This window comes from Dipodomys spectabilis, unplaced genomic scaffold, assembly GCF_019054845.1.
Source record: "Dipodomys spectabilis isolate Male_0828 unplaced genomic scaffold, ASM1905484v1 ptg000297l, whole genome shotgun sequence".
In the NCBI taxonomy this organism is placed as follows: domain Eukaryota; kingdom Metazoa; phylum Chordata; class Mammalia; order Rodentia; family Heteromyidae; genus Dipodomys; species Dipodomys spectabilis.
Genome location: NW_024870974.1, coordinates 19,064,039 through 19,084,494, shown reverse-complemented (window position 1 = coordinate 19,084,494; position 20,456 = coordinate 19,064,039). Strand labels below are relative to the sequence as shown.

Below are 20,456 nucleotides of genomic sequence, written 5' to 3'. Positions count from 1 at the left end.
TACAAGGTGGACAAGATGGCACATAACTAATTCTGTATTTGAAAGGCTGAGTTCCAGACCAATCTGGGGTACACAGTATATTTGATGCCAGCGTAGCCTATATACTGAAATCCTGTCTCCAAAAATCAGGCACTTTTTCTTTATGGTAAAAACAGAATAGAGCTCTAAAACGGTACTAAAATCTAGCTTACGACAAATGCTGCTCCAGAAGCATCTTTTCACAATCAGCCACTGTGTGAGGCATGAAAGACTTTTGTATCTCATTTTTGTCACATATAAAGGGAGAGACTGGAACTGATCAGTGGGTTATAATCCATACCTTGAGAAGCCCCAGGGCACTAGGGCAAAGTAGGGCATTAAGAACCTATCCCCAGCTCTCATGGACACACATCTGACCAGCACAGCCTCACTTTAACCCTTTGGTTGTTTGTCTTAATTCTGATAAACATGAACTTAGATGACTCCAGAGATTCTCCAGTGTGGATCTTTTATGGAATGACCACTCCTTTTCCAATCATTGTTTTGGGGTGTCTTGGGTAAATAGGACATGATTTGAAATCCTATATAAAATATCAAAAGGAATAGAAGCAACAAGAAAAAGAAACAAATAAAGAGAGAAAGAAAGAAAGAGAAAGGAAGGAAGGAACGAAGGAAGGAATGAAGGAAGGAACGAAGGAAAAAAGGGCTTATTCAAAGGGGTGGCTTGTACTTGTTTAGGTTTGTGGAATTCCATGGATAACCAGCTAAAAAGATTCCCCCTCCATTCCCCTCCCCTCCATCTCCCTTTCCCTCCTCTCTTCTGCATCTCCCCTCAGGTCTCACACAGGCGAACTGAACATCTCGAGAGCAGGATGGAACATTTAGCAGTGGATGGAGCACTGGGCTGATTCCTACCAGCTATGTGACTCCTGATGTTCAGTTAATAAAAACTGAAGACCCTACAGTTTGCTAACCCACAGACTGTGTCAGGAGCAGTGATGAACCGGACAAATGGGAAACATTCTGTCCCCGTGACTTAGACGTACTGTCCATAAAATACAGTGCAAACACCTGCTTCTCCTCCCATCCACGGGGATCCCGTGGGGCAGCCAAGTCAACTGCAAGGATAGACAACACTAAACTGGATACCTACAGGCTTTCCTGCCTCAAAGGCATGAAACATCTGCAGCTTCAAGAACTGGCCAAGTTGATCAAATAAGGCCACAGAAGTTTTATGTTATAGCAACAAACAGATAAACATTTAGAGAGCAAAAGAAAGCATAGCAAACCAGAAAGGGCACAAGCTGTGGACTGAATCCCGCCTTGCAGTCCACTAGGCTTCCTTGACTTCGTAGGAGCCCTTCCTCTGCATTATAGAATAGGATGCAATTATCGGAGGTTTTATGGGGTATTGCGAAGGTATTATGTATGGAGAGCACCTGGCATTGACTCGGTACTTAGTCAATTTTCCCCTTTCCCTTTGGCCGAGGTCCCTAGAGATCTCAGATGAGAGTTCACAAGTAAAGAGTAGGGCTAATACCTCAGGGCTATTGACACTGCTCCCAGCTCTACATCACAGTCACCTCAACCAAAGGAGACAGGAAACTGCATGGTTGTTACAACCAGGGAATCCAGATGTAGAATGTGCCCAGTCATCAGGAAAATCTTACAGTCCTGGCACAGTTTAAAGACAGCAAGGGAGCAAAAGCCAATAGTGGAGGGAAACTCTATGGTCTGGAATGTTCCAGAGACTTCCAACCACAAACATTCCCTCTTGCACTTAGACTGTGGTAGGCTTTGTGGTGTGGACCATGGCTTCTGCCCTGCGAGCCAAGTCTCCTCCTGAATCACGTGACTTTCTCCAGGAATCTCCAGGCTACATTTTTTTTAATACACCAACATGGTTCTTCACCTCCTATAGGCTAGATACAGGAATTAAGCAATTCATTTCTGAAAGATGGACGTGATAGGAGATAGTCTCTAAAGCCCTTTCCACCTCTAAAACCTTGTGATTCACACTCACTGTTACCTGCTTCATTTCTTCACTCTTTGAACAACCATATGATATACTTTCTGTCTTTGAGTCTGTGATCCACTAAGTTCTTTCATTCATTCAATAGTATTGATAGTAGCTATTGCTTTGATTTGGTGACCAATTCTTGACCCCTTACTGATTCATTTATTCATCAATATTTATTTATTGGCCACCAACTATAGGCCAGGTGCTATTATCTGTAAGAATATTCAGAAAAGGAATAAGCCATGTACTATTATCCATGTCCTTAAAAAATTCAAGTCAGTTAGGACAATGACAAGTAAGCATCAGCCATCCATACAGGAGATCATGATGATATATCCAGGGGAACCAGGATGAGGCTGTTTAATTCTGCTCAGAAGCTGAGACAATGGTAGGATAAGAAGAGAGACAGGAAGGGTATCACAGAGATCTCAGTATTGAAGCCCTTTGTCAAGCAAATCAGACATCTGGATTGAAGACATTCCAGAAATACAGTAAAAAGAACACGCCAAGGTAAGAAAACACAAATGTGATTGGCAAGACAGGTCAGTCAATACGAACGAAGCCAGCGGCATAGGGGCAGGGACAAGGCTGAGGAAAGGGACTCAGATGTCAAAACTTCCGCCTTTTAGTGAATGCCTAAAAGATCTTTAATAAGGACCACCAGGATTATAGAAAAAATATTTTTGAGAAAGTCCACCATGGTGACCACATGACAAGTGGACTGGGATAAAGAAAGAGAAGGAGAGATTGAGGTTAAAAAAAAGAAAGAAAAAAGGCAGAAAAGAGGACCTAAGCTCACAGCTATTTCAATTCACTGAGTATAGACTACAGCAGGGACAGGATGGACATGGTCAGTCCTAGACATATTTTGGAAGAAGAACCCACAAGACTTGATCCGTTCGGTATGGTAAGGGAGGGTGGCATGTGGATTTTAACCCAGGCTCCTGACCCAAATGAGTGAGCTAACAGACACAGCAACCAGGAAGAGAACACAGTAAAACCAGAAACACTCTCAATTCTGGGTGAGAACGTCTCAGCCACCCCTTGACAAATCATGCTAGACTCACGGCAATCAATGGAGATCCCCTCCAGCAGAGGAACAGCAAGTCACCAGGTAAACATGACGAATCTTCATAGACCAATAAGGTCCCTCCCATATGTGTTTATAGGGAAGAAAGGTCACTTGCCTGCTGAGCTTACTTTAACTTAAAACTAACAGATATGGCGTAAAGCACATATTGCCACTCAAATTTATTGACAGAACGAAAGAATCCAAAGGGATTGGGAAAAAAAAAAATCTCACAAACTTCATGTCCTTCCTCCACCTTTGGGGTCTTCAGGGAAAATATTCACAAAATGCAACAGGACGCAGTGCTACCCCATAAAACTGAAGAAACACACAGATTGCCATTCCTACATAAGTACCTTAGAAGGGTGGCCCTCAAAGGGAGGTCTGTGAACCCCCAGGGTCCCCAAGGCCCTTTCAGTGAGCTTCAAGATCAAATCTGCTTTCCTAATAATTCTAAGATACCATCTGCCCTTTCCATTCTGTTGACATTTATGCCAATGACAGAAAAGCAATGGCAGATAAAGCTGTTGGCACCTGGGCTCAAGTCAAGGCAATAGCACCAAACCATACTAGCAATCATGACATTCTACAGTGTTACAGTAAATAAAATTGACACGAGAAACTACACAGGAAAAGAAAAATACCCTGCTGGTTGCACTTAAGAATAAATGTCTTTAGGGGCTAGGAAGGTGGCTCAGTGGTAGAGTGCTTGCCTTGCGTGCATGAGGCCCTGGGTTCGATTCCTCAGCACCACATAAGCAGAAAAAAAAAAGCCGGAAGTGGTGCTGTGGCTCAAGTGATAGAGCACTAGCCTTGAGCTGAAGAGCTGAGGGACAGCGCCCAGGCCCAGAGTTCAGGCCCCACGACCAGACCCAAAAAAAAAAAAAAAGAATAAATGTCTTTGATAACGTAATAACAATTAACTTTATTGAAAAATTAACCTTTGAGCAAACATCTTTTGGTGTCACAAATATATATATATATATATATATATATATATATATATATATATATATATATGCATAAAGCCATTCAGCCATCACTGGCATGTTTGGCAATGACAAGCAAAACAACATGCGTGACTGTCGGTTAGGAGCTCAACAAGCCACTTTTCCACGGTGCATTCCTTCTCATTGAAAGAATAGCTGACAAATTAGGCAAATGTGGGTCTCTGGCAGACTATTTCTTGGAAAGGAACGAAGTAAATAAAACTAATACTCAAGGAAAAACGGACAGTATTTTTAGCTAATGATGAAATTCATGTTTTCAAGTGACCATTAAAAGTTTAGAAAACTGGCATGCTACATGTGCACCTGACAGATTCCCAGTATAACAGTTTAAAAACTTGTGAGATAAGATTCCCACTGCTATTAGTAACTTTATGTATTACACTGCACAATTTATATACATTTGGTTCCTCAACCTAACTCAAGGATTCAATATTTGACAAATGTTCAGTGCTAATGTTACAAGCATGATGGTTTATTCAAAGCACAAGCCCAGTAGGTTTAATGTAACAAGACCACACACACACACACACACACACACACACAAATGTAATGTTTGAGCATTGCAATGACTAATGCTTAGGACACTTGGAATGGTTTTTTTTTAATCCACAATTATCTGAAAAGGCGATTACATATCTACCCAAAACCAGATTTTCTTTATTTATCTGGTGCAAGAGATTGAATCCAACAGCAGACCTGTGATTCTTGCTGTCTACTAGTAAAAACCAGGCATTTGAGATTTGCCAAAATAAAAGACAATGCCCTTTATCTCTTCAATGTCTTTGAAATTATACTTTTTTTTTCACTAAAAAAATGCTGTTTGCAGTTAACATGCACTGCGTTAGAATCATTATTTTAATGGTTAAAAATAATTACGTTGTTCAGTCTTAATCTCTAATATAAAGCAAGAACACAGAAGCTGTTGGCATCCTCAATAATTCCCAAGTTCTAGAAACGTGATCTTGAGAACCAGTGTCTTGGGAACTTTCCCACTTGGTCCAAAGTGAGCTGGACAGGCGTGTTATAGAAACACGCTCCTAACAGGAGATACGGATGCATAGCTGGCCACCCTCATTGTATGTTTTCATGGTGCAGTACTACGAAGTGCGAACACAAACTTAGCACGGCTAGCTACAAGCTTTGCAAAGCATCCTGGCGAATAAAAACACCAAGGTGTAGAAGGCACCACTGCTTTGAGGAGTCTCAAAGATGCACAACTAAATGACACAATAAAGCTACGGAGAACACGTGGTGGGACCTGCAGGGGAACAGGCAGCAGAAGACGACGTCACAGGCAGGCTCCATGGTACTGGGACGTGCTAGGCTGGGTTGGCAGCTTCACCACTATGCCTGGTTATTACGTGGAAGGCACAAGTATTCTGCTGACACACATGAAGAAGGTCATACTGTGACCTTCCCTAGCAGTGCCACAGAAGTATGGGATTCAAGAAGCCCACTCTGTAGACCTCCCCCTGCCCCTCCTCCCAGCTCCCTCCACAGGGACATCCACTGCCATGTGTCCGAGCTGGTTTTGCAAGAGAGGCTTCTCTTTTTAAAAAGACCCATCACCAGGGCTGGAAGGTGGCTTAGTGGTAGAGAGCTTGCCTAGCATGCATGAAGCCCTGAGTTCGATTCCTTAGTACCACATAAACAGAAGAAGCCAGAAGTGGTGCTGTGGCTCAAGCTCTAGCCTTGAGCCAAAGAAGCTCAGGGACAGTGCCCAGGCCCTGAGTTCAACCCCTAGGACTGGCAAAACAAAACAAAACAAAAAGCCATCATCCCCTCTATCCTCCTCCTCCTCCTATCCTCCTCCTCCTCCTCCTCCTCCTCCTCCTCCTCCTCCTCCTCCTCCTCCTTCTCCTCCCCCCCCCCCCCCCCGGGGGAGAAATGACCACACTTCACGCCTCTAAATCTAGCAAGCATGATCTTTACTGCCAGCCCCTGCGATCTTTCTCTGCTCCTATCCTTATGTCAGCAGATGGCCCTGCAGTTCAGTGAGGTTCCTTCTGCTGCTTTCCAGTGGATTTCAACCTCTTACGGATGAGGGGATGCTCTCTCTTTGCACTGTGTGACTGGTCAACCCTTCTTCCGGGCTGTCTGGGATGCGGCTCCTCCACAGACTATTTGCCCAATAGTCTGCATTTCGGTAGACATTTCACACTAAATTCCTAGTATATTACCTCACACTTGTTAGCCTATTGATTTGTCGGATTCTTGGATTGTAATGGGTCAACATTTGAAAGAGACTCATTCCACAGAACTCCTGTGGGCAGAAACAGATTCAAACCCGAGGAATGAGCAGACAGCGAGAGCTACAGAGCAGCTCCTCGCGGTGGCCTCGCGGCACCATGGCTCTAGCCACACACCCCAACTCCACAGAGGCTAACTCGCCAACAAACTGAAAGAAGTGCTCCCCTAAGGTAGGAACTGATTTCCAATTTTATATTAGAAACTAAGCAAAGCAGAATTTGCTTTAAAGAACTCTTTCTCCTTATACCACGTGATTTCAGAGTCCAACGCTCCAATCACACCCCAAGTTACTGGAAGTTCTTAGAAATGCCCTGACAAGTATTTGAGCTGCGTCCTTTATACATACATCGCTCATTGTCATTTTGTTTTATTGAGGAACTCACGGTGGAGCACAAGCTGTCTTCAAACTTGTGATCTTCCTGCCGGAATTACAGGGATGCACTACACCCAGCAGGCGAGTCATTTGTACTGTTTCTGTTTCTCTTTATTCAACAGGTCCTCATCTTATCAAACAAAGAGTATCTTCCCTTATAATATCAACCGTCCTGGTCCCAGCCTCGGTTTTCTGCTCAGCATCTTACACGTTTGTGAAAAATACTGTTCAAGCTGAATTTGAATTTGTTTGCCTCTCTTTCTCCGCCCATTTGGCTCTTGACAGACGGGACCATGCTCTGCTCAGCAGTGCACATCCCTAACCTTGGCATCCACACGCAGGCTCAGTCATGGGAGTGAATGAACCAAGGCTCCGTTACCACCCAAGCTGACAATTTGGGATGAATGACACTGTTCCCCTCACCTGACAAGAGCTTCAGACACTGAGATGGAGCGTGCGCATACACTGTCTTTATCCGCCCCCACTCCCCTCCTCGGATCCAGCAGCCCCAGCTGCTCAATAATTAACTCCTTGGATGACGACTTCAAGAGTCTGCTGGGTTCTCAGGGCCTCCTCTCAGGTAAGGAGTTTGTCAGTTCCTCGGTTTCACTGGCGCCCCCAGTCTGCAGTCAACACTGTAGATGGAGGTGCGGCCACGGCCGTTCACGGAGCCACGCCGCCACCCTCTCTTCTGATTCCAGAGCTGAAAGACGCGGCTTCAAGTGGAGGCTGAATTTTAAATATTACTTGTTGATTACAGCGATTATCTCTGGGGGTGGAGGCTGGGAGAAGGCAACTTTCACATTTTAAACATTTATACAGAGCTTTAATTATTTATACGACGCATGTACTACGTTTGTCATTAAGAGTCAACATAAGGGCTATGGTTAGAGCTCAGTGATAAAGCACTTGCTAAGAAGGCATACAAGACCCTGGGTTTGATCCCCAGCACCACACACACACACACACACACACACACACACACACACACACACACACACAGCTATATAATCAAACAATAAATCAACACTTCTCCTCATGGAACCCCAAGTTATAGGAAGACGTCTTTAGGAAACCATCCCATAGGTAGCTGAGCCAGATCCTTGAAACTAGATCCATTAATAGCTAATTTCACATGATAATAGATAATATCACATCTATTATTTCACTGCTGGACAGCTGTTTTTGTTTCTGCTTTTAATTCAACATGTCCTCGTCTTATCAAAGATAGCTATGCTTCGGCTTTATGGAGTCATTCCTACTTAAGCTACCTTTTTAGTTCTCTGCATCCCGCTCTGCTTTCCCACCTGTGGACTGGAAGCGCACCTCTCTGTCCCAGGGTGAGTCCGGGCAGCCCACCCTCCACATCTAGAGAAGGAAAATTTCTCTCCTCCACAAATGTCAGAAAGCAACTCACTGTGGATTGATTTCTCTCTTCCTTAAGGTCAGATTAAAACCCAGCAAGTTCTTATTTGAGATTGGCTTCCATTAAAGGAACATTTCCTGGAGCCTGGGGTCTGCACATTCTGCTTCCTCCCCAACCCAGCCGTGCCTCCCACTCTGAAGATACTGGCTGCATTCACAAGAAGAGGGCCACACCGAGCAGAAGAGGCACTGAACTGGAGCCTGCTCCAGAAGCAGCGCCTTTAGGCCGTGGAAAGGATCACCCAGGTGACTGCCGGCTCCAGGACTCCAACGTTACCAGCCCACGAGGTCACCTCCTGAGGAAGCAGAGCCTTTATGGTCAGCACAGGCGTAGGTGATTGAGATCCGCGTGTTCCATCAGCACCTGACCACGGGGTCTCTGAGCAGGGTGGGGCTGGGGCTTGGGGACGGGGCGGTCATTGCCTCAGACAGGGAGCTTCCTCACCCTTCTCTCTGCCTCAGTTTCCCCTTGGTTGCCTCACAAACACCGGCTCACTGTGAAAGTGCCCCCAAGACCCAGCCAGCTCCACATACAGAGGATGTTTGGGCAACATCATCTTCGCCATTAGACAAGATAGGGCCACTTGTGCACAGAGAGGCTCAGTGACTCGACCGAGGTCAATACCCGTGAGAACTCTCAGTGACGTGAAGAGGGAGCAGGGAGAGAAGGAATATGAGGGAGGAAGGAATATGAGGGAGAAAACTGGAGCCCTTCTCTCCCGGCTGGGAGGTCCTTGAGTCTCTGGTTTCCAGCTTCGAGGAGCTGAAGCCAATTTCAGGCTCCAGCTAATGTTTAGGGTTGTTGCTTTTGTTTTGCTTACTGGTACTGGGGCTTGAACACAAGGCCTCAAGCACTTGCTTGGCTTTTTCACTCAAGCTGGTGCTGTACCACTGGAACCATACCTCCAGTTCTAGCTTTTTGCTGGTTAATTGGAGATAAGAATCTTACAGATTTTTCTACTTGGGCTGGTTTCAAACCGTGATCCTAAGATCTCAGCCTCCGGAGTAGCTCCCAGCTAACTCTTAGGATTCTAATATCTAGCAAAGTATCATCAATTAGTTGTAGGCACAGCATCCCATCTTTATTTTCGGCCGAAGTGACATCACGGCACTGTTAGTTCTATAGCTCAGGACTATTTCATCTAAACTATTCATTCAAGTCATCTAGGGGACTTTATAAAAATGACTGGTCCCAGGCTCCACTCTGAACTAACTGAGGAAACAAATCTTTATTAAACACCTATTGTATTTTTCAATCTCCAGCCAGGGCTGAGAAGCTGGGAGTTCAAACACCAAAGGGCAGCAAACTGTTCTTGATTAATGACACAACACAGTGAAAGCCACCGGAGGAAATCCTCATTTGAAATGAATCTGCACCTCTACACTTCAGGTGTACAAATACAGCCAGCACTTACTGCACACATACTATAGCCTAGACATGCTTCCAAACATCTCCATGGAGGAACACTTTGTCCCACTGAACCTGTGGCATTCCCACATTTAGCACATGGACAGGTGAACAACGGCTGTCCCTTGTCACAGCTGGAATACAGTCCAGCTAGGCTCTAAACCCCCACCTTATGCAACTGCTTCTCTGGTGCTGCCATCCTAGAATGTGGCTCATAATACTTCCACGTGGTGATGAATGAAAAGATCAGAAAATGTTGGAGCATGCAGAACAGTTTCCAATCCAAATGCCTGCAGGGACCAGGAGGAAGAGACCTGAGGAAGGTGGGCAGGTGGAAATGCATATGGGGACCTGGGGGCTGCGTAGCAGGCACCGTGGCAATCGAGGAGCGCATGCCTGAGGACGGGAGGCAGCAGATTGTGGCCATGTGGGGAGGTGGGCCCAGGACTGCTGTCTCTTCCAAGTTTTCAAAAGAAGCTAGAAATCTAGGTTTGTTTTTTTTTTAATGTGAAACCTCCCATTTCCAAAGTGTTGTCTCAAGTTTCTAAACATACTGTGTGCAGGGTGGCGGGGTGAGAAGCACATCACCTGCTGGGACCTCTGATGTCCCCTCTCTCCCCAATTCCCTCTCTCTCTCTTTCTCCTTTCCTCTCTTTCCCTTCTCCCCCTTCCCCTTCCCCTTTCTGTCCCCCTCCCTATTTCTCCTTTTCCTCTCTCTTTCTCCATTCTCTCTCTCATCACTACCCCTCAGTCTTTTAGTTAAGAGCCACTGAATATGCTTTCTTGTTTTGGTTCCCTGTGATTAGATACTACAGAGTCTGGCTTTCCTGCTTTCTGTGCAAAAGCTGAACTATTATAACCTATATAACATATGGAAAACTCAATGTCAATTTCCCCTCAGTTATTTTAATCAGAAGACTGACTGCTCGTTGCGTAAATGAATAAACAGATCTTTATTAAACACCTAGCGTCTCATCTGAGTCTCGGTCCAAGTCACTGGAGGAGGATTTACTCTCCTCACCCGATAGTAAAATCCAGCCATAATTTGTTTTCCTGATTATTACACAACAAGATATAATTCAGAGCAGATCATATACACAGTGGAAGTCATTCCAGTAGCAAAAGCCTGATATAATATTGTTGGCCTACGAGGCAAGCATTAGTCAAGCCTTCCAATCATAGCCTGGTAAAAGAATTTTATTATATCATATTGTTATTACTCAGTATGCTAATGAGCTCTACGGAAAACAAACTTAAAAAAATCACAACCATAAACATCTAAGTCAGAAATGGCAGCAGGAATCACAACGTAGGTAAAATTAACACTTCACCTACTTAATAATAGGTAATATTTATTGAGCTCTACGACGCAGGGGACATTAATTAGGCATGATTTTGTACACATACCCTCTGTGACATAGGAACTATTATTAGTATTATTCAAAAAATGAAGAAATCGGAAAACAGGGAAGCTAAATAATGTGCACATGGTCACAAAGGAGCATGTGGCAGTAGCTCAGTACCTACCAGCATATCTGTGCACCTGACATTACTTTTTGAACTTCAAAAGCACATGAGTTCTGTTTTGCCTCTCGCACGCAATATACAGCAAAGGGGAAAGAGACCAAAGTCACTGAGGATATTTTCAACCTCTTGACGCACAACCACAACAAAAGCTTTTTGAAAACAGACCTTCGGACACCCCAAGGTACTAGCACTCTCTGACTTGAGAAAAATCTATCACCCTCCACAAGCACAGTAGCTTGTTTCAAAAGCCCAGCTAAGTCCATTGCGGCTGATCAATCATGTACGAGATCATTTTCGTCTGGCCTTCCTCAGTCCCCTTTGAAAGCCAGCTTCTTCAGAACACTCAAAACAATCCACCCTGAGATCCCCTTTCCCCCTTGGTTCTTCACATGGCGCTTCGAAGAGAGTCTAGCTACTTTTCTGACCTATGCAGACATTATCACAGAAACAGAGAAGTTATTTTGGAGTTTACTTTTCCAGGCACTGAGAAGGTCCAGCATTTATTCTTTGTTCATTTGGGTCCTTTTTCCCCCCAATGCTGCGAAATCGCACCCAGGACCTCATGCGTGCTAGACAACCACTCTGACACTGCACTACTTCCCCAAGTCCCCAGCTTTGTTTGTTTAAAAAAAAAAAAAAGAGAGAGAGAGAGAGAGAAGTAAAGGGTCCCAGGCCATTTAAGAGCCACAGAGATACAACAATGAGAAAGGATTGGCCAATTAAAAGACAAATATCCTTTTTAGGCACACAATCTACTACATTTAATACAACCTTAGGTCAGCCTGAGAAAAGCAGAGTTCCAAAACACCTCATTCTAACTTGACGACAGTGAGGGTGTATCACTGTGCATTTTATACAACTAACCAGAGGGCCTCTCGTGTGTGTGTGTGTGTGTGTGTGTGTGTGTGTGTGTGTGTGTGTGTGTGTGTGTGTGTGTGTGTACAGCAAAGCTGACTTTTAGAAAATAGACAGAAATATGTACCCATACGGATTAGGATTTGTATCAAGCCAAAGTCTGACTTTAATTTAGGAACCTACCTAAGATCTGCAGCAATGCTAGCCAGGGAAGGCCCCTGACCGGGGTGGGGGTGGGGGTAGGAGGGTACCGCGGGGGGGGGGGGGGGGGGGGGTGGTGGTGGTGACAGGAGACAGGAGCAATCTGACAGGCCCTCACTCCCACACACCTCGTCATAGTCTTTTCTCCAGTATCACAACAAATACAATTTAGAGACAGAAGTAGAAATACCAAAAAAAAAAAAAAAAGTTTGGGAGATGGTGTCTAGAACAGCCTGTCAAGTGCCCTTAGCTATTTCTAAGCTCTGTGCTTTGTACATTATTTTCTTATAAAACATGACCGAAGACATCACGGCTACCAAGAACCATAAAGTGTTTTGTACACTTAGCCCTAGATGGTATGAGTGAGTTACTGAGCTACACCTACCAAAGTAGGAGACAGAAGAGGGCATGAGAGAGGAGACAGCATCATTATTCACAATCTGTACCCCTCAAATAAGAGTACAAGTGCTAAGCCAAAATAGTAAGGAAATCAGATGAGCAAAAACTCACCCGTTTGTTTTACCATAAGGAGGCTGAGTCTGGGTATCTTCTCAAGTCTATTATTTCACCTCAGTCTTATTAAACCTCATGCTAGAAATCCTTGAATGCACCCAAAAGTCCTATTCAGTAAGTCACCCTCTCATTATCTTGTTCGGTGACCAGTCTGATTAAATTGTAGAAAATTACTAATATATCAGTCAGAAAAGATCAGTGCCAGCAGGGTTCTATTTGTTTTCCTTTCTTCTAATACTCCAGTAGATATTTCTTTTTTAAAAAAAAAAAAAAAGAAGAAGAAGAAGAATGCAGGACAGGGCAATTTCAAATGAGGGCTAAAGGATCTATTAAGCTAATCATTTTCACTGATGGCACAGAGTGACTACTCGAACACCCAGAGAGTGGCACAACAGAGCGGAAATGCGGGCTCCTCCATCCTTCCTTCTTAGTGCTGTGCCTTGAATGTTTAAACCCCTCACCAAAGCGAGTGACTTGAAAGTTAACCCCCCTCCCAACACACAGGATCAAGAGGTGTGGCCTTTAGAAAGTGATTAGGTCATAGGTCATAACAAAAATGAACAGGGTTAGTGCTCTAACTTTAAAAAAAAACTAAGAGGACCCTGGGGGGACTGGACTTAGTCACTTCTTCAGCCAAATGAGGACACAGCCAGAAGGCAACACTGTTGACACCCAAGTCCTCACCTGACACTGAATCTGCAGCCGCCCTGATTGTGAACTTCCCAACTTCCAAAGTGGCTGAGCAGTAAACCTCTGTTGTTTATAAATTACAGACCTAAGGTGTTTAATGACAGCAGCACAAATGGTCATGTTAGAATTCAAAGACACACCAGTTTGCATCTATTAAGTGTCCAGGGTCTGTGACACCCGGTGAGAGTTCTTTCCTAGATAAGATCTGAAGCCATACTCGCAGAATTCCTAAGTCAACTAGTTTAACCAACCCAGCCCAACACTATTTCTAACCCGACTTTTTCTACAAAAACATGTTGTTGATATTAACAAGACCTCTAAACTGTGAACCAACTTTTCACCCCAGGGAAGTCAGTCTGGTGATTCCACCAACACACACACACACACACACACACACACACACACACACACACACACACACACACACACACACACCACTCTCCCTTGGGTGTGTCCCTAGCTCCATCTACCTAGTTTTACAAGCCTCCCAAGCCTGAGATTTTCCTGAACCTCCCTTGGACCTGACCTAACAAAGGCCACTCACAGGCTCTAAAATACCTATCACAGCAAGCTCTAATGCTGGCCGGAAGCTGTCCAATGTATACTTTTCCGGCATGATTTATTAACACTTTGCCATGGTTAGTCAGGAGGTATTGCCTGGTCACTGCAAAAACTATTGAGAATAAATGGAGAGAGTGAAGTTCTTTCTCTTTCATCTGACATAAAAAGATGGGTAAAAGTATAAGAAATAAGGGACCCTGGAATTTGCCAATCATGTTGATCTCCTAGTTTTACTAGAAAGCAAGAGAAGGTTTTAGTTGTTGTTTCCTTTTCTTTAAGTTTTGTTGATGGAGAACCCAAGAACCTGTTCTGCTCTTGACCCACAACTGAGTAAACAGTGAAAATATTACAAGAATAGTTGTTTTATTAACTTTTCCTTTGTGCTCCCCTTTGGGAAAAGCCATCAAACAAATTTCCAATAGTAAATAAACATAACAGGATCTAAAGTCTTATGTGTTTATAAGTAAATGGATGCTAATGAGGAAATCTTAAAAGTGCTGATCACCAATGGCCAACCACTTACTGATGCAATAAATACAGAAGAAAGCCCCCTTGCCTCTTCTTAGCTTGTAATGTTCTCCGAGAGCCAAGCCCCAAGCCTGGCAAGCAGTCTTAGCATTAGTTTCCCTCTCTCTTCTTAGGCTAACAGACATTCTTAAGTTACACAGTTCAGGATTCTGCTCAAGATAAGCTCCTAGCATGGCTCACTGGACCTCTAGGATGTTGTCTGGACACAACACTGAACCAGGTTCCAACAGAAAGAACTTTTGTAACACAAAGCAGAACAAAAACATCAACAGCAATCGAGTCCTATATAAACCCTAAAACGGTCATTACTGCTCTAAGGCAAGAAATAGGTGCTTTCTTTTGAATAATGATTTTTAAAGCCATGCCATCCATACAGGGTGGTCTTCACATCCTTTGCAGGAGCGCCTCCAGAAGGATCACAGAACATCTTTGTGATTTGTAGACAGTAAGATCATCACTCGGCTCTATGGGAGAGGCCATATTTTTCTGCATATGGATGAGGCCCATATCACAAAACAGATCCGTTCTGTCTCTCTCCCTCTTTCTCTCCCTCTCCTTTCTCTCTCTCTTCAGAGGCCCAGGAGGAAATGACTGTGTAGAATTTTAAATCAGAAACCCAAAGCTTAAGTTAGTAGTGTCAGGTTAAAGGCTCGCCCATTCTCCAAAGCTAATTCAGTTCTGAACAGTCCCCGGGGTGTCTAGCTGAACAGAAGGAGCAAGGAAACCTTAGCAGCCCAGAGCCCAGCCGGGGGAATTGCTAGGACTCTGTGCCAGGGGTGGAGGCTCACCCCAGGCTTGGTATCAGATCATTCCAAGCCCTGTCTGGATTTCCAGGACTGAGCCACTCAAGGTGGAACTTCCAGGGTCCTTGGAGTCTGTGCTCTCCAGTGAGAGGGTGGTGGGCTTTGTGCAGTAAGACTGTCCCTGACTAGTGATATATTTAATAAAGGAGAAATGGACTCAATGAATACAAAGAATAACAGATACCTTAGGCTTTAGCAACTTTCCATCACATTATTGGGGGGAATGTGTGCAAAGGGGGGGGCGGTGATCATCAAGTCTTCTATAAATTGAGATTACACAACTTTCTTAAACATTGCAGGGTTTCATGTTTACCGGTTCTACAGATTCTTTAACACATCAGTAGTGGCATCACTTTGGTATTTACTAGAAAGGGCTTTGGGGCCTTTATTTATCCTAGCTCATTGCCCTTTTACCCCCTTTTGTACCCATCTTCTTAGGGTCCTCTTTCTCTACCCAACATCACACCCATCATCCTTTTATTTTTTTCCAGGATTGATTTTTAAATCAGCCCCTACAGAAACTTAAGCCCCTGGGTTGACTTCTATCTGGCAACTTTAATCCCCAACCTTAACTATAGTTGAACTTTAATACACTGTTTCTTCAGGGGGAAAGAAGCCCCCTCTTCACCTGAACAGTTCAGTGTGAAAACGAAGACTTAGGTCTGCAGTTATATTCTAAGTTGTATTCTCCATTAAACAGAAAACGAACCCTAATTTAGACCCGCGTCAATATTTATGACATCTCCACACCACTTTGCAAGTTTCACCAAAGCCTCACTCAGCATTTAACCCATCCCAGCTCACTGGGGCTGACTTGCAAAATAACACTCTTTGCCAGAAAAACTGCTGTCGGGCCAAATGCAAATTGCTTATAAAACATGTGTACACCGGGGTTTCAGACAGACATCGCACATCCACCAAAAAAAAAAAAAAAACCCAAACCAAACCAAAAAGCTTTCACTGAGAAGGTAAATGGAAAAGCTTCACAAATTAAGACTTCCCTTTTCAAAAACAAAACAAAAACCAGGAAGGACAAAACCGTGCTTCCAAAGGTAAATGGCTTCTGACTTTAAAGTAAAAGTGGCTGTCTGTGTCGGAGAGGGCGGCGATCAGACACACGGAGGTGTGCTCGGGTGCCTGGGTCTATATCTGTGCGTGTTTTCCTGTTAGGTGGAGGGCAGCGGCCCCCGCGCGGGCCCGGGGGGTGGGAGGGCCCCCTCCTCCGGGTGACTTCCCCGCCAGGCCGGCAGCCCGCGGGCGAGGCCCACCAGGCCCCGGGAGCTAAAATGGAGCCTGAATTTCCTCCGCGCCGGCGAGGGCAGCCTCCGGAGGTCAGGGTCAAGGTCACGGGCAGGGCAGGCTGCAGCTGCCCGCCCGCGCGGCGCGCCGGGGCCGGGAGGGAAGGCGGACAGAGAGATCCCCGCTGCTCTCCCACCCCTCCTCCTACCCGAGCCAACCTTTTATTTAAAAAAGAAGCCGGGCCGGGGTGTGGGGGGGAGGGGGATGGGAGAGGAAGGGGGGGGAGAGAAGAAAGGAAAGTGACCCAATCACCCCGCACACCAGCTCCCCCAAAGTTGCCATCTAAGGGCAAGTTCGCAGGCAACCCCGAAGCCCCGCGGCGGCCCGCGCCCCGATCCCCCCCCTTACACACACACACACACTCGGGCCAGCCGGTCACACCGGGGACCCGTCCGCCCTGCCCCCTCCGCACGCTCCTCCACCAACTGCGGCGACTTCGGCGTGGGTCGCCGCGCGGGGCCCCGGCGGCTCCGCCCCGCCCCGCCCCGCGGCCGCCGGCGGGCGATTTATGTGCACACACACTCGGTACGTCCGTCCAGCTCGACAGATTACACGGGTGACATTACCCTCGGAACCTCTAGCGGGCAGGCGGGGAAAGGCCTGCCCAGGGGCAGGGGTGTTCTTTGCTCTAAAGGAAGGGGAAGGAAAAAAAAACCCAGAAAGCACCACCCCAGCCCTGCGCACCGGGAAGGGGAAGAAAGAGGAATGTGTGCGGAGCGCGCGGCCTGCGCCGCCCCGGGGGGGACCCCCTCCCACCCCCGGGCCGCCCCGCCGCGGACCCCTCGCGCCGCCCCGGGGCGGGGGGGGGGGGGGGCGGACATCGATCGCTGCCTGTCTGCGGCGGAAGCGCACGGCTCGCGCCCGGCCCCGGCCCAGACACCAGCGCCTTAACCCTTCCCCCACCCGCCGTGAACTTCAGGTGACCGACCACGTCGGCCGCCCCGGCGCGCCCGCCCCGCGCCCCCCCACCCGCCGGCCCCGGCTGTGCAGCCCCGGGGCTTCTCCGCGCAGCGCCCCCACCGCGGGGAGGGGAGGACGGGGGGAGGGAGGCTGACCCTGCGTCCCCCCTCCACCCCCCCGACCCCTCCCCCCGCGCCGGCACCGCGTCCCCTCCCCCGCCACCCCGCCCCACGCCGGCTCCCCTGCCCCCTCTTCCCCCGGCATTCAAGGAGCCCGGCGGCCCCGGGGATATTTTTAGTTGCTTCTTTCTCCTTCACTTTTAGCTTCAGCAGCATCTCGGAACGCTCGCAGCCCGGAGAGATGGGGGGGAATGGGCCGAGGGGGGGGCGGGGGAAAAGTTAGAGGAGTCTGGCGAAGAAAAGCCGAGGGCGGGCGCGGGGGCCGGGGGCGCGGGTGGAGGAGGGGCCGGGGCGGCAGGCCGCGCCGGCGGGCGAGCGTCCCCCCCGGTCGGCGTGCGTGGCCGCCGCCGCCGCCGCCGGGGAGGGCTGCGATGCACTTTAGTCCCGGACTCTGCTCGGGTTTGCCGGGGAAGGGAAGGCGGGCGGGGGGGGGAGCTCCGGGAGCCCGAGTCTCGGCCCGGCTCCGTCTGCTCCCACTGACCCCGCATTTGATGGCGACCCGGAGCCCCCGCCCCTCCCGCCCTCCCTCCCCGGTCCTCTTCCCCCGGGGCTCTGCAGGGACCTCGCGAGCCCGCCCGGCCTCCCGCGCCCGCCCTCCCTCCCTCCGCCGCCTCGGCGCGGCTCCCGCACCCCACATCCGCCCGCCCGCTGGCCCGGCCTCGCCCCCCAGCCCGCTGCCTGGCGCGCCCCCCTCGGCCCGGCGCCGCGGGAGCAGCCGCCCGGCGGCGCGTGTGTCCCCGCGCGTCCGCGTGCGGCGCCCCCACGCCCTCCCGCGTGTCCCCGCGCGTCCGCGTGCGGCGCCCCCACGCCCTCCCCGGCTCCCCCGCCTCCGCCCGCGGCCCCGCGGCCCGACCCTCCCCGGCCGCAACCTTTACCCGGACACGGACCTCTCCCGGGTCCCCGGCCCGGCAGGCGGCCGCGCGCCCGACACCCCCCCCCCCCCCGCTCCACGCCATGTCACGGCCCCCGACCCCCCGCGCGCCCCGGCCCCGCACCCGCAGGGCGCGGGGAGTCGCCGGGAATTCTCGTGGGCAGCTCGCCACCTCTCCCACCCCCCCACACACAGACACCCCGATAAAGCCGGCGTCCGCGCGGCCCCCTCCCCCGCCACCCGGAGTGGGGAGGGGGAGGAGGGGGGGCAGGCCCGATCTCAAGGAAGGGGGAGGAAAAAAAAGAAGAAGAAGAGGAGGAGGAGGAGGAAGGGAGGGCGGGAGGGGGGGCGAGAGAAAGAAAGAAAAAAGAGCGAGCGAATGGAAAGGGCACGGGGCTGATCATCACCAACATGGCTGCCTCGGCGAGGAGTAACCCGGGCTGTGTCTTTGTCGGCTTCACCTCTGTAACCCTAAACTGAGGCCGCAAACAACGGCGGGGCTGCGGCGGGGCCGGGCGGCAGGGCCGGGCAGGGCCGGGCGCGGCGGGGAAGGGGTGACTTACGTGAGGGAAGGCGCTGGGGCTGCTCCTGCTTCCTCCGGGGCATTTTCCCCCTTCCTCACATTCTCCTCCTCGGTTAATGGGAGATCAAATAAACCCCCGTGGGGGCACGGAGGCCGCCACGGGCAGGGCCGGGGAGGCAGGGGGGCGGGCGGGCGGGGGGGTCCCCCCTTCGCTCCGATGTGTGCGAAAAATAGAAAAAAAAAAGGTGAAAAAATAAGAGGATGGAAGCTTGTTTCCTGAAGCCCGGAGCGGGTTTCTTCTCTCTCGCTCCCCCTCTCTCTCTTTCTCTCTAATTTTTTTCTGTTTGGTCGTGCACCTGGCTTGTCCCCCGAGCGTAATATTCCTCAATGGAATCGGATCTCATAGGTGTGAGTGAGTGTGTGCGTGTCCGGGGCTCGCGTGGGGTGGGAGGGATCGGTCAGTGCGCGCCGGTGCGCGGCGGGGATGGCCGCGCGCGGTGTCTCCGAGCCCCTAACACTAAGTCGGGATCAAAGGGCAGCGGCGGCGGCGGCGGCGGCTCGGCTCCCGGCTCGCTCGCTCGCTCTCGCCCTCGCTCGCTCTCTCTCTTGCTCTCCCCTCGCTCTCTTGCTCTCTCTCCCCTCTCTCTCTCTCTCCCTCTTGCTCTCTCGCTCTGTCACACACACACACACACAGAGGCACAGACTGAAGGAGAGAGCGAGACACGCGCGCGCGCACACACACACACACACACGCGCGCGTGCACACGGCACACACAGCCCTGGAAGGTGCCCTAAGGCTCCCCGGGGCCGACTCCAGCCTCCCGGGCTGCGGAGAAGCCCCCGGGGGGCGCGCGCGCGCGCGGGCGGGCGCGGGCGGAGGGAGTGCTTCCCCACGGCTCCCCGCTCGTCGCCCCTCTCCCGGGGGGCCGGGGTGGGGGCGGGTGGGGGTGGGGAGAGGGCCCGGGAGAAAAGTTTCCCCCCCCTCCACTCTTTTCCTTCATTATTCTTACTGATTCTTCTCCTTCTACCCTGGGTCTCTTCACTTTTTGTTTTAGGAAACTATGTTTTGTTCTAGTATAAAACCTTTCAGGTTCTTTTATAATTTTTTCCCCTTCCTCTCAAGTCATCCATCGTCTTGAAGTCTGGGGGGGGGGGGCTGCCTGGGGGGGTGGAGGGGGGGACACGGGGTTAGAGCCTCCCACAAGCCCAGTGAAAAGATTACTGTTATTTAAGAAGAAAAAGAAAATATTCCAAGGTAGCTCAGAGCGAGAGCCCTGGGTGGAAGGAAGGAATACAGGTCCAGGCTTTGGAGAGCCTGGCAGAGTTCACACTGGAAAACTGCTGCCTAAATGAAATTTGCAGGTTCAGGTTCTCACAATGGAGGCTCAGAAAACCAGGTCACCCCCGATGGTTGACTTACTGCCACGAGCGGCTCCTGCCTCGCACCCTGCAATCTGGACCTCTGAAATGTA

General features: G+C 49.3%; 1 protein-coding gene across 1 annotated transcript in view; it reads right to left on the bottom strand.

Moving 5' to 3' along the window:
- Positions 1-19,158, bottom strand: part of Znf827 (zinc finger protein 827) — a 148,940-nt gene extending 129,782 nt beyond the window's left edge. The window contains exon 1 of the mRNA XM_042701742.1: positions 19,025-19,158. Coding sequence (XP_042557676.1) covers positions 19,025-19,067 — 43 coding nt within the window. The 5' untranslated portion in view covers positions 19,068-19,158. The remainder of the gene's footprint in view (positions 1-19,024) is intronic.
- Positions 19,159-20,456: the final 1,298 nt, after the last annotated feature.